Genomic DNA, 15,043 nt, shown 5'->3' on the forward strand with positions numbered 1-15,043 from the left:
ACTCTCACACCCTCCCCAAACCAGTCACATTTTCGCATGGGCATCCATTTCCTATCAACAGATCTATGGTGTATACAAATAGAAGATCTGGGCTCGTGCTTTTTTCCAATACAGTCTGTAGTAATCTCTGAGTGAGTGTTTGGATTTGTCATGATCATCCCATATACAGAATCCAGTGGTATTCTTTTGCAGAGCACTGGTTAGGTATTCCATTAATGTCTACTGTAGTAAAACATTTGAATCCACACATAGAAAAAGCGTATTTAATGTTCATGTTTACATAAAGCACTTATCAGGAACAGAGTAAGAAAATAATGCTTAGAGACTATCTTTGAATGCTTTCAGTAGCAGGTCGGCTGCCAGTCCAGGAGACAAGACTCCACTAAGAACTTTTTCTTCCAGAAGTGGAATCTTATCTTTGACCGCCAGGTGACTCCGGAAATGTTCCAACATGTTTTCTTGGATGAGATTCCACATCCACACTTTCTGCTGTTTCCGTCGTTTGGCAATCAACTCACCGCTCGCGAGCATGAGGTCACGGAACTCAGTCATTTTATCCCACATGTCCGAGATACCTTCTCCAGTTTTGGCAGAGATGCGCATTACCTGTTGGGTTCAGAGGAATCTTTAAAGCCAAGGAACTACTGGGCTTGAGGGTTCAATTACTGCACCAGGCAAATTCCATGAAAATTAAGAAACATGTAAGGCAAGCTTCACCCAACACGCTCACTTCATGAGGCTCTGGTGGTTCTGTACAGTTTTTTTGAAAAGATATCTCAAAATTGGGATTCTACCAACTACAAGTGGACCCTGAGATCCACAGCATTTGGGATTACTAGGCCTTGTCCAACTGCTTGTATAATGAGAATAATTTTTAATGAGACCTTAAGCTAAAAGGTACATTATTGCTTTTTTACTTACACGTAGAGTTACATACACATTCTGGTAGCTATTCTTTTGCACTTAAAGTATGCCAGAAATGAGGCATTTTGACTATTTTTTGGCCTTAGCTTTCCAGACTGGGAACTAAATTTTGCCAATAATATTTCAGATATCTAACACAGTCTTTTAAATGGAACAGTCTGGTTTTTTTTGAAGTCTCTGTCTCTTTCCCCCACTTACAAAAGGACAGCTAAACCTCAGGCAGCCCAGCTGATTGAACCTTAATTCAATGGGTCAATTTTAATACCAGGGTAGAGCAAACCTGGTTTATAGATACATGTACATAAATAAAGGAAGTGAGAGTGTGTGCCTGTGCTTATTCTACAGACACATATTAAAAATTAGTACTGAATCTTCTCCTTTACAATTTATCATAACCTTTTAATAGATGAAATACACCATCAAAACTGGAGACCCACGGGATGAGAATTCCAATAATCTAGATATTGCATACACAGGTAGACAAGGTTCTTGCCCAAGAACTTTCATTCTGTGAGCAATTAAAAAATATTAAAGCAAAGGGAACATAAGTACTAGTGAAAGAACAAAGATAACCACAGGCTTCAGAGTTACAAATGATGGAGAAATGGCCTATGAGACATTTTAAGATATGTACAGTCTACAAAAAGCAAGTAAAGTTTGTACCACTACTGATGTTAGTAATAGGTCTGCCAGTGCTGAGATTGTAGCTCAGGACAGAACTCATGGGAAGGAGGACTGGCTTTGCACAGTGTTTCATGGGGCACACCTTGAGATCAGAGGTGACACACAAACAGCAGCAATCAGCTCTCCAGCACAGTGTAAAACTAAACAACCAACTGAAATTTTTTTTATAAAAGAGCCCAGGGAGACTAGTACAGCTAGATGAGAAGATATCAATCCTAACTCATTCAGTGTTTTTTCTGGGGGGAAAAATTACGAAAAAAAGCCAAACACACCGACAAAACCCAAACAAAACAAAGGCATACCCAAACTGACACACAAACCACAGGGAAGTACACAAACCTTTGGTCTCCAAACCCTCGAACGCTTGCGAAGCAGCTTCATAGCACTGATGTACTCAGCCTGTATTCTCCGTGCAGCCACAAGTAAATCACCATCAGCTTTATTTATAGCAACCAGATCTGCCATCTCAATTATACCCCGCTTGATACCCTAAGTGGAACATGGAGAGATGTCATGAACACCCAGAAGGACGGTGACATGCTGATTTATCACAAAAAGCAGGTCAAAATGCTAGTTCAGTTTCTAGTGGCTCTGACTGACTTCTGTGTGTGTACATGTGTGTGTATGTGCCAGTCAAGCAAGAGTAGTACCAACACCCTCTGTCATTACCAGTTATTACTCTACTTTGACACAAGAACACTACATATGGACATCAGAGTTCACATGTAAACCTATTTCACGTGTTGAGACTCCCACTCCCAAAAATTTTATGTAACTAGTAATTATGTCAAAGGTAAGTCACAGAGTATCAAAATTTTACATCCTAATACTTCCAAAATCAGGGGAGCATATAGGATCTTAGCTGTGCAATAAATTGATGACACTGAAAATACTAGCAGTGTAATGGACTGTTGATGTGGACTTTCTGCACAGATACTGCATCTTGAGTTAAGTTTCTCTTTCTAGTCCTAGGTAGTAATCAATAAGAGAAATTGAGAAATACCTGTAATTCATCTCCACCTGCAGGTGGTAGCAGTAATATAAACATATCAACCATATCAGCCACAGCAAATTCTGACTGTCCCACACCTAAAAAATTAATTTCACAGTTCACCATTTATTGCAAACTTTCAATCACATTCATGACAATAATTATTACAGACCCCAGCACTGCACCACAAACAAATCCCACAAACAAAACAAAAATGACAGGAAACACAACAGTTTTGTAAAAGACAAAGAAGACCAGAAAACAGACAGAATGGGCATTCGTGTTCAACCAGCGACCACGTATGAAACATGACCAAAATCAAGGATGAAAGCATGCCATTAGGAACACACCTTATTTAGATATCACAACAGGATAGTTAAAAGGAAGCCCTAAGCACACACCTACAGTTTCCACAAGAACAACATCGTAGCCTCCTCCTTCACACAGCAGAATGGCTTCATTTGTGGTCCTTGTTACACCTCCCAGCGTCCCACTGGTTGGAGATGGTCTGATGTAAGCATTCATGTCTCTTGACAACTCAGTCATCCGTGTTTTATCACCCAACAGAGAACCTTAAACATGTAATGTTAAATTATTTTGGAAGTGCAACACAGCCAAACTTCCCCTTCTCCCTCACACTAACAAATGAGTGGGAAAAGACAGACCTTTTGGGCTAAGTCAGTCAAACAGGAATATCCCAGTAACAGTTGCTCGAGACTTTGCTGAGGACTAGGAAGTTATGGCCTGGTTCTTCCACCTATCAGAAGCTGGAAAGGCCTGATATGCAGACCTATTGCTATCAAATACAAAGAATTTGTTCTAGATCAGAATTAATTCCACACCTCCTGAATGGCTTTTTGATGCCTACACACACCAGGTCACACAACCAAATATTTGCTGTTTCTGTCTAAAGGAACAAATATCTGCATCATGATTCTGATACATCTTGATGGTGGATTTTTTTGTTTTAAGAAATCTGACATAAATCTATTTGAACAAATTGTGCATCAGCCTCAGCAAGATCTATGCACACAACGCACATTCCAAAAGATGAGGGATGCTCAATTCTTTCAACTGGTGCAGTCTTGCTATCATATTTTGCTATTCTGAGGCATCCTGAATGCATGCACTCAAGAATACAGTCTGTCTTAGTGCCAGGTCATTGCAATGCTGAAGTTTTTTGTCTTTACAAATAGTTACACACCACGGCATCTTCTGTAACAGCACAGAAGCTGAAAAAACTAATGAAGTTCCCTGGAACCTGCCCATTAGAAAAAGATCAGAATCAAGATTCTATATTTATGTCATGAATACTATGAATCAAGCATGGTCAGCTTATAATTCCCCTATGATCTTTTATTTGAAAGTGACACGTTACAGCCACACAGCTTCAAAGAAATTAAAATTTAGGAAAAAAAAAAAACTGTAAGGCTGAACATTCCAACACTAGAAAAGAGGAAATGTCGAAAAATTAGGACACTGATACCTATTTCCCAATTTCATATCAGATGGGGAAAAAAATGAAAACGTGATACATTCAATATTTTTCTTTTAGAGGCCGTAAATTTTCCTCCATTTGGCCCAAAGAGATACTCCTATAGTTGACAAGGTATTGGAAACCAGACTCAAACTTTAATTCACACTCACCACCACTTGTACTAGAGGAAGGGTCTACAGCCAGCACAGACACTTTGTGTTTTCTTTCTGTAAGCATTTTCCCAAAGCACTCTATGAAAGTCGATTTCCCAGCACCGGGAGGACCAGACAACCCTAAATAATCATATTAGGAAGGAAAAAACGTTTTGTTAATCAAATAAATAATATATCACACGAACACCATCAACATCTAAGCTGATAACAACTCATACTTTAACACAATATCACAGCAAAGGCAAATAGAAGATATGTCAAAACTGTTACACCACCTAAGCAGTTGTAATTCATTCAAAATACACCATCTTGATTCCCCCAACACAGCAGCCCTCACTTCACTACCCTTCATCCTACCCACACTAACATAACATTATCCACACATATTTACTTCCCTCCAAATAAATTTACTTACACTGACTTAGCTTTCAGAACTTTCAAAACATTTCATCCTAAAACTGCGTTTTTCAGATGTACTGACATTTATAAAAGAAACACTGTAAAAGCAAAAGCCCTTACCTTGCAGAGCTGTTACTTCAAAAAATGAGGCCATTTACTTGTGTGTCAAAGCTCACAAACTAAGATTAGCACCAAACTTTTCTTACTCAAACCCAAGTTCTCCTTCTTACCACCTTGGTACAGATACAAGAAATGAGCTGGGCATGACATACATTAGTAGCCCATCCTTTTGCAAGGGGAAAATATTTCAGAGCTTCCAAGAGAACCAGGTGCAAGTCTCTTTCAGCTGAAAAACAGGCTGCTTTAAAGGAAGACCATAAAACAGGAAAGCACGTGTTTTATCTTTTGTAAATCGAAAAACAGATTCAAGAAAACACCTTTGCAGAAAGATCAGGTCTGCTTGACTACATCCTTTCTTGTCTAGGTGTAGATAATATCTGCATCAATCTGCAAACCACCTAACGTTTCAGCTTATAACAGTTACAAAAAACACCCCACATAACACATCCCAAGATGCAACAATAATTTCTAATGCTTTTTCAAAGGCATCTTTTAGATCCAGCCATAATTCCACTGGACAACAGAAGTGATCTAATTGGTTACAAACCCCACAAAACCAACAATCCAAGACTACAGACCACAGATGATAGTGATAATGAAAGGTGAGAACTGCAATTCCACATAAGCAACTACTAGACAGATATAAAAGGACTAACCCACTCTAAAGGCAAGTGGTTTTCCTTGATTTAATTTTTCTTGTTCCCTGTGGTAGGATAATACCTTCTGAAGGAGCACCTGGGCTACTTTCTTCTTCCTACTCTGAGTTGATTCTACAAGTGTAATGGCTTCGGCTAAACAGGCTCTATGACCCTGGATTAGTCCATTGTAAAGTCTGTCTACGAGTCTTTGTTCTCTGTCAGAAAGTCCCTCTATTTGCTGCTCAGGGGCTACTTGTTGACAGAGCTCTCTCCTCAAACCATTTGATGAACACATCCATTCTGTACGACAGTGGTGCACTGATGCAAGAGATCCAACGCACAGAAAATCTGCTCTGGAAATGAAGTGGAAGTTCATGAAGTAAGTTCTTCTGGAGAAATAACGAGGGAATCCCATCAGCAAAGAGGGGATCTTCATCTTGTTTGGAATTAAAAAGTACCAGAGGTATCAGTTCACTTCTGTTTGTGGACACCTTAAAGAGAAAGACAAACATTTTTACTTTCTTCAAAGCACTTCTAAGGACTCAAATGAAACCAGTCTACACAGGTGATCATCAGCTTTTATTTTATCCGTACCTATTGTCTTGAATAAAGATATTTCCCTTTTCCCGCTAAAAAGACACAACGAAAAGTAGCCACACAACCTTCAGCAGCGCGTCCTCTCTTTATTATCATACTCAACAAAATATTACTTTTATAAAAAAGCAGACACGTAAACAGCACTTTCAAATAAGGCAGCCTCTGAGAGCACACGCAGCGCGCCGCAAATCCAGGCACAAAACAACCCTCGTGCTCCCTGAAATCGCTGTATGTCCCACTCTCACGGCTGCAGGGCTGTTTTTAACAACAGTTCGGGATGAGGGGTTTTGTCCGGAAAAAAAAAAGGGGGGAAGGGGGAAGGGGGGGGCGTGGGCTCAGGCACAAGAACGTTTAGGAATAAACCCAAGGATCTGAAGCCTCCCGGAGGATCCCGGGCAGCCCCGGCCCCGCAGCCGCTCAATCGCCGCGGCCCGGGCGCGACCGCTGAGGGGGATGAGGGTGCGGGAAAATCCCCCGCTCCCCGCCATTCCCGCATTCCCGGCACCTACCACGGTCCGCCCCGCTCCGCCCCGGGAAGTGACGCCCTCAGCCTGAGCCGGAACCCGCTGTCCGGGCAGGGAACGGGGAGAGTAGGATGGGGCGGGGGGGGGTCCCGAAAGGAAAGGAGCTTCCCCCCTCCCTACCATCACCGTCCATACCCCCATCCTCCTCGCCCTGCAAAGCCGGGTTTCAAGTCCTCAGGTTTCAGTTCTGGCCATTCCATGAGCACACGGACTCCCACGCCGATGGAGCCACGGTCCCTCTGCCCTGGCCTTTCAAGGAAGGGTGTTGCAAACCCTCATTTCTTTCCTGAGGTCTTAGAAATGTCCGCTTTGGGTGTGTGCGTGGCGATTTACTCTTCCCCTCGTTTCATTTCAGATGGCAGCAAAGAGAGAAGAAATTATTAAACCTCCACCTGTGCTTATTACATCATATTTATTTTCAGTCTTCGTTCTGGCAAGTTAAACCTGGTTTTTAAAATTTCCTGCCATGGAATGTTGGTTTATTGTGGGGTGGGTTTTGTTTTACTTTTTTAAAACTCTTATTATTTCCTCCTGTCATCTTACAACCCCTTTTCCGCCCATCTCCTTGTTAAAGTAGGCACATTTATTCCCAGAAAACGTAAATGCACAGAATCCTCCTGGCTGATTTGTTCCCAGTGCTTTGCAGTCTTACCATCACACCAGACCCGTGCACAGTTCTCATCACACGGGCAGTGCAAGTGATGCACTGTATAAAATAGCAAAAGTTTTATTCTTTACGGCTGAATGCACGATTTAATCTCATTGCTTTTATTCGGGTCCAGAAGATTATCATACCCAGAGAACTGAGCTCTCTTCAGAGCTGAGAAAACATGCAATTTTGTGTCCCTATCAGCATGTGATGGAACCACAGCAAACAAGAAGTCCCATTTGAAAACAGCCTTGTGAAGTCTTTCTATTTAACCAGATCTTTATTCATCACTTAGCACGTATCACTATAATCTCTTCATTAAATAAGCTTTCTAAGGCTCTCTGTTTCAAGTGTTGTGCTTAAACCTAGGTAGCACACCCCCGTTGTTATTTTAATAACAGCAGCAACAACAACAAAAAAGCCATTCTGCTATGACTTAATTGATCCTGTAGTTTATTCCACTTTGTGGACTTTCATCTTGAATAATTTGTCATTGACCTAGATGAATGGATATGCAAAACATTTCGTCAACACTGAAGAGGAGAGTGGATTGTTCAGTTCTCTGTCTGTGATAACCTTGTGGACTGGAATAATAGGAATGAGATTAAATTGTGCATTCAGCAGTTCAAAACAAAACTTCTGCTATTTTATACAGCCCATCAGTTGCACTGCCAATCTGATACGACCACAAACAAGCATGTATGTGCTTTAGAGCAGTCTTGCTGCAAGAACTGTTTTCAAGACTTTGCACACTGATGAGGTCTGGAAATTCAAGTAATCTCTCTTTTTTCCCCCCTTTCCCCTCAACTCAGATTAAATAAGTTTGCTTTTCTCCAGTCAGAGACTAGACTTTCCAAATATCGGATATGATAGGAAGACTTCCTGTTGCATTATCAATTACACACACTCCTTCTTTCAATATTCTGGAAAAGAGATTACACAGGTCTCCTAGAACTGTGCACTCTTCTACCACCTCTAATTTTATGTTTCCCCTATGATCTTTTAAGGTATGTGACCAAACATGCTTTTATTTTTTTGGTCTTTATTACACACAACCCAATGAATTTTGGTCTTAGTCTATTATGCTATATTACAAAATGAACTTTTCAATGAGGAATACGAATTCAGTGGCAATTCCTACACTGACTTCTCACATTGCACTTCCAGTGTAACACCTGGTGATCTTCACTCTCTTTTTCCTCCAACTTTTCTCCACTCTGCTTGTACTAAGTCCACCCTCCTCCCTTGCAAATGCACGTTCTTGGCTAGTATGACTGCAACTGGACTAATGGCTTTATTACAAAACATACAAGTATTTTATTACAAGCAATCCAAGGGGAAGAAAAAAAAAAACCAAACCCAAGAGATTCATACAGCAGTTGGCCAGAGCAACAAACAAGTGTCAATTTGCAGCAAGAGTTAAATTACTTACTACGGTACAAACTGAAGCTATAGTCCTTTCCTGCAGAGGACAACCCTCAATTCATTTCAGTTTTCACACAAGCAGAGAAGATCAATCCAACTTCCTCTTTACAGCACAACACTGAGCAAGGTAACAGCTGATTACGGCCTTCCTTTCAAGAAGAAAGCACTAACCTTTCAAGAGCAGTCTTAACATTTTAGACAAAATATACCTATTCTCTCATCTTAAAAGATGTGAAATAAAAACAATAGGAAGCGTATTCACAGGTGAATGTCTGCTGTTTAAATGCAACTTGAGCCCAGACCTCAGATTTGCAATGGTGACTCAGGCAAGAAAACAGCACAAAAAAAGTTCATCTCCCCAAAGACTCACTGACAGCTACACACACAGATGTTTGCTGCCTACAGGCATCCTAAGGTTTTACCACAAAAAGGCCAGGACAGAGCAGCAAGTCAGCTCCCTGGCTAGGTCTGGACACAAGAGCCTTACCACAGCTTCCCAGGTTCAGCCACCTACAAAGGTGGGATGGCTCCAATAGCTGAGTGGATTCGCTGCACTCGTGCTGGTGAGGAACCACAAGGTTATCAGAGCTCACAGAGCTGCTCGAGAACCTAGAAAAACAAATTTGCTTTTTGAGCTTTGGCTGAGACCTACAAGAGAGAATCTGGAGAAAGAAGAGGAAAAATTAATCTTAAATAACTGTCGTTTATATTTGTGTAATATTTTTATAAACAAGGGAGCTGAAGTTTCTTCACAAAACCTTAGAGCAGTGACTTTAACATTTTCTTGTTGATATCAACTGAGCTATAATTGCACATTAGTGAGAAATTATATAATCACAGGAAAGTTTTCTATGGCTTATGCACAAGTTTTTTATATGAAGAGGACATATTTTCTTTTAAAAGCAATTATCTTTTCTGCAAATGTTGACATTCCTTTGGGAAAAAAATTACTGTATGGGCAGAAAAAACCCAAACATTATTCATATAAGTCTACTGGTTGTGAAAGCAAGTTAAATAATGTTCTCCACAGCTGATTAATTGTTAAAATTATAAACCTGGAAGAGCAACTCACTTGCCAGTAAAATAATATTTTTTTTTTCTTTCAATTGGCTTAAAGACTATGTTTTTCTCCATGGCCACCAATGACTCATGATATCAAAATATTTCTCATGTAGTTCATTATTGCACAGCTGAAAAGGAAATCATTAATTGCCTCCTCCTGGTTCTTTTCAATACAGCAATGAAACCATAGCAAGTATATTAGTAAACATAAGAGGCATAATACAATCTGACACTTGACTTTGTCAACCCATCCGCATTCCCAGCTACTTTTTGCTTAAGAAAAGGCTTGATTGCTGCAATTTTTAAGTTCTGGAGTTGACAAAGCCCTGAGCAGAGGACTGAGACTTTCAAGTGACTAAATACAATCCTCCTTCCCTCTACCCCAGGGTGCTGAAGATTTATTAGGTCAGAATGAACTTAGCACAATCTTACACAGCAAAAAGTGAATACCTTAAAGTTCCCAGGGTGAAGCAAGGAATGGTGAATGCTTAACTCAGTTTATCATTGTAGACAATCTGAATATTAAGAGTAAATACATAATCTTTCATGCATTCAAATGTTTTTCCCTGCATCTCCAACAGCATCAATGCTCAGAGGTCTTTGTCTGAACGTCCCTAAGCTGAGTGCCTCACCAGCAGGTGAAAACCACAATTGGTGGAAGTGAGGTAGTGGGTAGAGTTATCCATAGGAACAAAACATTGCAGCAAAACATGTCAAGACACTTTCTGTTTCAGGATGATATGGCCAAGATGAAAAGGAAGACCAAGCCCATCTGATAGCGAGGATTCAAAACTGAGAAATAGGAAAACCTTAGTGTTTCCAATTGGGACCAAAGCTGTGGTATGAACAGGGAAGCCTGTTTCTGGCAGTCCACCTAAGTGCCTTAAACATGAGGCTCCTGTTTATCACACTGGAAATTTCTGTTTATCTGGTACATATGTATGTGCATACATGTTGTGTTTGCATGTTTGCTCTCCAATATGCCCACAAAAGCAAGACTTTGGTCTTCTTATAATGCAAAATTGTGTAGTGATTTCAATGTCCCATTTTTTTCCAGGCAGTGGAAGAAGGAGTGTAACCAACAAAGAGGAAAGATTCTGCTAGGATTTAATGTTATATTATCAACACATCCAGAAACATAGCAAAACAACATTGTAAAAGGCTGGCAAACTAACTTAGAAAGGGCTTGTTAAAAAGCATGTTGGATCATATTGTGTGTCATTGCTTTATACCACAAAGGAAACACCTTTATGCTAGTACATCTCTATTTACAAAGCTTAGCCTAATGCTACAAAATGTTGTAACATAGAATTAAAATGAAAGAGGAATCCTTAAATAGGGCAAAAAGGCAAGTAAAAAAGCCCAAAGTCCAAGCAAAAAAGAAATTTACCATCATAGCTGATGCAGTTGCATGGGGAAAATTAGCATACAAAATATGAAAAGAAGTAAAATATTTGTTTCTAGGAGCAGCAAACAGAAGTCTAGAAGGGAAATTGGGAATCCTTTTATCCAGAAACTGGTATTTTCATCTCAATACTTTCCAGATTAGGTCCATGTTTAGAAAAGAATTCTATGTTCAAACAGCAACATCTCGATATAACACTATATTATATTTCAAGAAGCAAAAATTTTCCACCAGCCTTTCCCCCACACACACTGGCAGTTAGCCATTAATTTGTTCTCTGAAAACTAGTGTTCAGTACACAGAAATAAAATTGAGAAAAATTTCGCGTGACTCCCGCCGTCAGGATCACTTACTTCTTTCGACCAGAAGGGGAAGCCAGCGCACTGTGTTTTTGTCACACCGCCCGGCTGTGTTCTGAACACAGACAAAGTCGGTCTTAGTTCGTCGTCACAACCGTAAATCTACCCTGCTGGGTCACGGCAGACTTTTAACCGCCTAGGGAACTTAAACACATTGAACATTTATTCAGAGTGCATTCAGTAGGCTTCAGAATGTAAAAATACAAAAGTCACACCTTTGCCAGCAGGAATTCCATCTTGGTTTTTTTTGGAGAGTTACTCACAGAAAACTAGCAGCAAGTGCCCATAACCTTATTTTGGAGCCCTTTACAGCAGGTTTCTGACTTTTCCTCTTGCCTTCTCTCTTGTTGCTGCAGTAAGTCAGGGATCTCTGTGTAACATAGGGCTTACACAGGAATTCCATGTTATTTCCCACCTGAACCAGAAACAAAATGCAAAGCATAAATTTTAGCTGGTAATTCTGCCACTGTGCTAAGACACCTATTCAGAGTATGAGTGTGGGAAACTGAAAACATCAAATGAGAGGTATGAGAAGTTGCCTTGTTGAATTAATCAATATTAAGGGACTTTATGTTTTCTTATTGAGATTGAAGACAAGAAATCTGCAGTACTCACACCTCAGATGACTTGTGGTCATCAGCATCCTTCATCCTTTTCACGCCTGATTTGTCTGTATTTACTTGATGTTTTGTGATTTTAGTAGAGAAGGATACAGACTGAACAACTGAGGTGGGTTTTTTTTCTGATCAACTCTTCCATTTCAGTTCCTCAGCATTAAAAAACTGTTTATTTGATTTAAACTAATCTATCAGATGTGTTAGATTAGGCCTTTCTCATGGTGCTGTAGAAAGAAACACCAGCAGTCAGATGCCAAAAAACTGTATCTAGGTCTGTCCAAAATGTCTCGTTTTATATGTCTATGTGTCTCTAGTCTGGCCTAGACTCAGACTCTCTGCCCATTTCTGGGCAGAAGCTTCCAGGAATGCTCCACTTCCAGGGGTGCTCCAACTCTCAATTCACTGCTCAGCCAGAGGCAGACTATTCAAACCATCAATGGATGAAATATTAAAAAAAGAACAGAGGAACCCCCAAATATACAGCTGTGTTACACAGATATAATATATATACCACCCCCACCCCCATTCCTTGTCGTTATTTGCCATATATTCCAAGAGAATATATCCCTAGTGCTGTTTCCTTCCCATGTAACAAGACTGATACTAGAACACAATAAACAGATGTGGAGTACTTCAATCAGGATGCAGCACCAATAGTGGAGGTCTGACAGAAGGCCTTACATGCCCATTAGATCTTAAAAATTACCTAAAAGGATGAGATAAGCAAAAAAATTGGTAGTGTTGCATTAAAAGTATTCTAGAAGGCCTTTTGTGTTCCAGTGTCTCCTTCCCATCACCATCCCTTTCTGCTGATGACTTTTTGTACCAACTTATTCTAAAAAAGACAGAGTAGAGACAGTAAGGATTAAAACAGAAGTTACTTGCAGAATGAGAAATTTGCTGGAAAGATCTTGATTTTGTTTTTATAAAAGCTTCTCATACTTTATACCAAACCCTGGAATATGAAGATATTTTTGCTAAAGAGCAACATCTTTAAAAAAAACCCAAGAAACACAACAATTAAAAAAACCCAAAACCAACCAAACAAACCAACAAAACCCCCCGCAAACCCAAACAGAAAAACCCGAACAAAACCAAAACCAATTCACAGCACCAAATCAAAAAAAGACCAAGAAAATTGGAGCTCAAGTCAGAGCTGTCAGCTCCTAAGACACATTTCAGAATCACACCAATGGCATTTCTCTGTGCTGCTGTTGAACTGAAGGAAAAGTAAGCAGTCGTGCAAATCCACACTCACATGAGCTGGTGTTCTAGAAAAACAGCATTTCATGAGTTAAGGCCTCATGATCTGTCCATCTAAATATGGACAGCATAAAAATTCTGATGTCATCGCCTTAGAGTGAATCCATTCTTGTAACTAAGCCTATGACAAGAATAAAAATGGCATCAACAGTCTGTTCTAATAACACTGTTTGTATCATTTCCAATTACAAAAGTAACATTTCTCCAAAGTCATTAGTGCCCTGCCATTATAGCTGTCACCGCTTCTCCAGTCTTGCTGCTCTGAGAGCAAAGACTGTGGGTAGGTTCCTCTTAGGAACATTGATAAGCTTCAGGAAAAGCTCTTTTCCAGATGGTTTTGTATGTGGCATTAATATTCCAGCATTCTCAATGACAATTAAATGCTATTAGAAGAACGCACTCCCCAGCAGAAAATTAGGGTGGCTGTGCAAATCATTAAATTTTTTAGCTGCAGCTCATCTTCATTTTAACTACACAGACATATGGAACAAGGAGAAGAGGAGAAAAATATTCTTGCCTGTTTTATATAAATCAGGATGTCTGAACAGATACAAAAATATATTCAAGTGATGAAGAGATCCTCAGCATCTCTGACAGAATTCAGTTTTTCAATATTCAGACCAAGCCCTAAACACTCAATCACAGCAGGAAAGCATCCAAGAAAGTATCGAGGACACCTGTGCTGTTCCCAATATGCATTTTTCTAACCTGTCATTGACAATCTCCAATGACCAATTCCCCAAAACCTATCCAGGTAACTTGTTAATGTTTTACTATCTTTACTGACACAAATTTATTCCCCTGCCCCAATATTAAACTAAATTTTATTCTCTGCAATTTAAGCCTGCTATTTCTTGTCCTATCCCCCATGGAGTAGGGGAAAAAAAAAAAAGATTGAACTCTTCTTTCTCAGAGTAGCTTTCTATGCATGTTTCAAAACAAAGCTCCCAGTCTGACCTTTTCAGTTAATTTTAAATCATATTTATTTACCATTATATTTTAGAACAAAACTTGAAATAAATAATGATAGTAACACAGGGAGAACAGTGAGCAGGCAGTTTTCCTCCCTTGATTCTGCCACCATGCACATAAGCATTCTTAGATTACTTACTGATGACTGCAGTGTCTCAGAAGCTCAGACAACAGGGCAGCATGTACTTCAGCAAAGGTTACTTCTGAAAAGTTTATAGTCAGCCTTTCTGGAAGAAGACTACAAATACAGACCTAATGCTAGCTATCTAACCACATACTCTCTTAATTCATACATTCTGAGTAACAAAGACCACATTTTAAAGTCTGACCTGTAAAAGAAAGCTCTTTTAGTTCCTTGTGATCTAAGAAAAAGATGACAGCACGTGCATTTTTTCCCACTGAAATAAGAGGAAACAAAAGCCGCCCAACTTTTGCCTCCCTTCTTCACTTTAATGCAACTGTTGAAGGGTGTCATCCCCCCTCTTTTTACAAAACAAACTACAACTCTTTTAGGAGGTTTAGTTTAAACATGCACCAGAAAAACAGTCAAAAAAGAAGAGACAAGAACAAAAAGAAAAATAGTTTAATCCAAAGGAATGATCTTTGTCAATTAGCTAAACTGATCTTTTCTGAGGACTAATCTGGACATTCCGCATGAGCAATGCTCAGGAGATACAAAATTTAAGATTTTTAGTTCAATTATGTAAGAGTCCTGGAATAAGGACAACTTTTTCACCAAATCATTGCTCATTCTCACAAGTGCT

General features: G+C 39.7%; 1 protein-coding gene across 3 annotated transcripts; it reads right to left on the reverse strand.

Moving 5' to 3' along the window:
- Positions 1 to 249: 249 nt before the first annotated feature.
- Positions 250 to 6,538, reverse strand: MMAA (metabolism of cobalamin associated A). 3 transcript variants are annotated; one of them, XM_032686572.1, is made up of 7 exons: positions 6,513 to 6,538; positions 5,425 to 5,898; positions 4,247 to 4,369; positions 3,001 to 3,171; positions 2,612 to 2,697; positions 1,948 to 2,097; positions 250 to 606 (listed from the first exon to the last, which is right to left on the reverse strand). In XM_032686572.1, the coding sequence occupies exons 2-7, from the start codon at positions 5,840 to 5,842 to the stop codon at positions 319 to 321; spliced, it is 1,236 nt and encodes a 411-aa protein (XP_032542463.1). In that variant the 5' UTR covers positions 5,843 to 5,898; positions 6,513 to 6,538; the 3' UTR covers positions 250 to 318. The 3 variants fall into 3 exon arrangements, with proteins under 3 accessions (XP_032542463.1, XP_032542464.1, XP_032542462.1); XM_032686573.1 differs by lacking the exon at positions 6,513 to 6,538 and adding an exon at positions 6,116 to 6,506 and having other exon boundaries at positions 1,963 to 2,097; XM_032686571.1 differs by lacking the exon at positions 6,513 to 6,538 and adding an exon at positions 6,116 to 6,504.
- Between the last annotated feature and the right edge of the window lie 8,505 nt (positions 6,539 to 15,043).

This window comes from Chiroxiphia lanceolata, chromosome 4 (assembly GCF_009829145.1).
Source record: "Chiroxiphia lanceolata isolate bChiLan1 chromosome 4, bChiLan1.pri, whole genome shotgun sequence".
NCBI classification, from domain to species: Eukaryota; Metazoa; Chordata; class Aves; order Passeriformes; family Pipridae; genus Chiroxiphia; species Chiroxiphia lanceolata.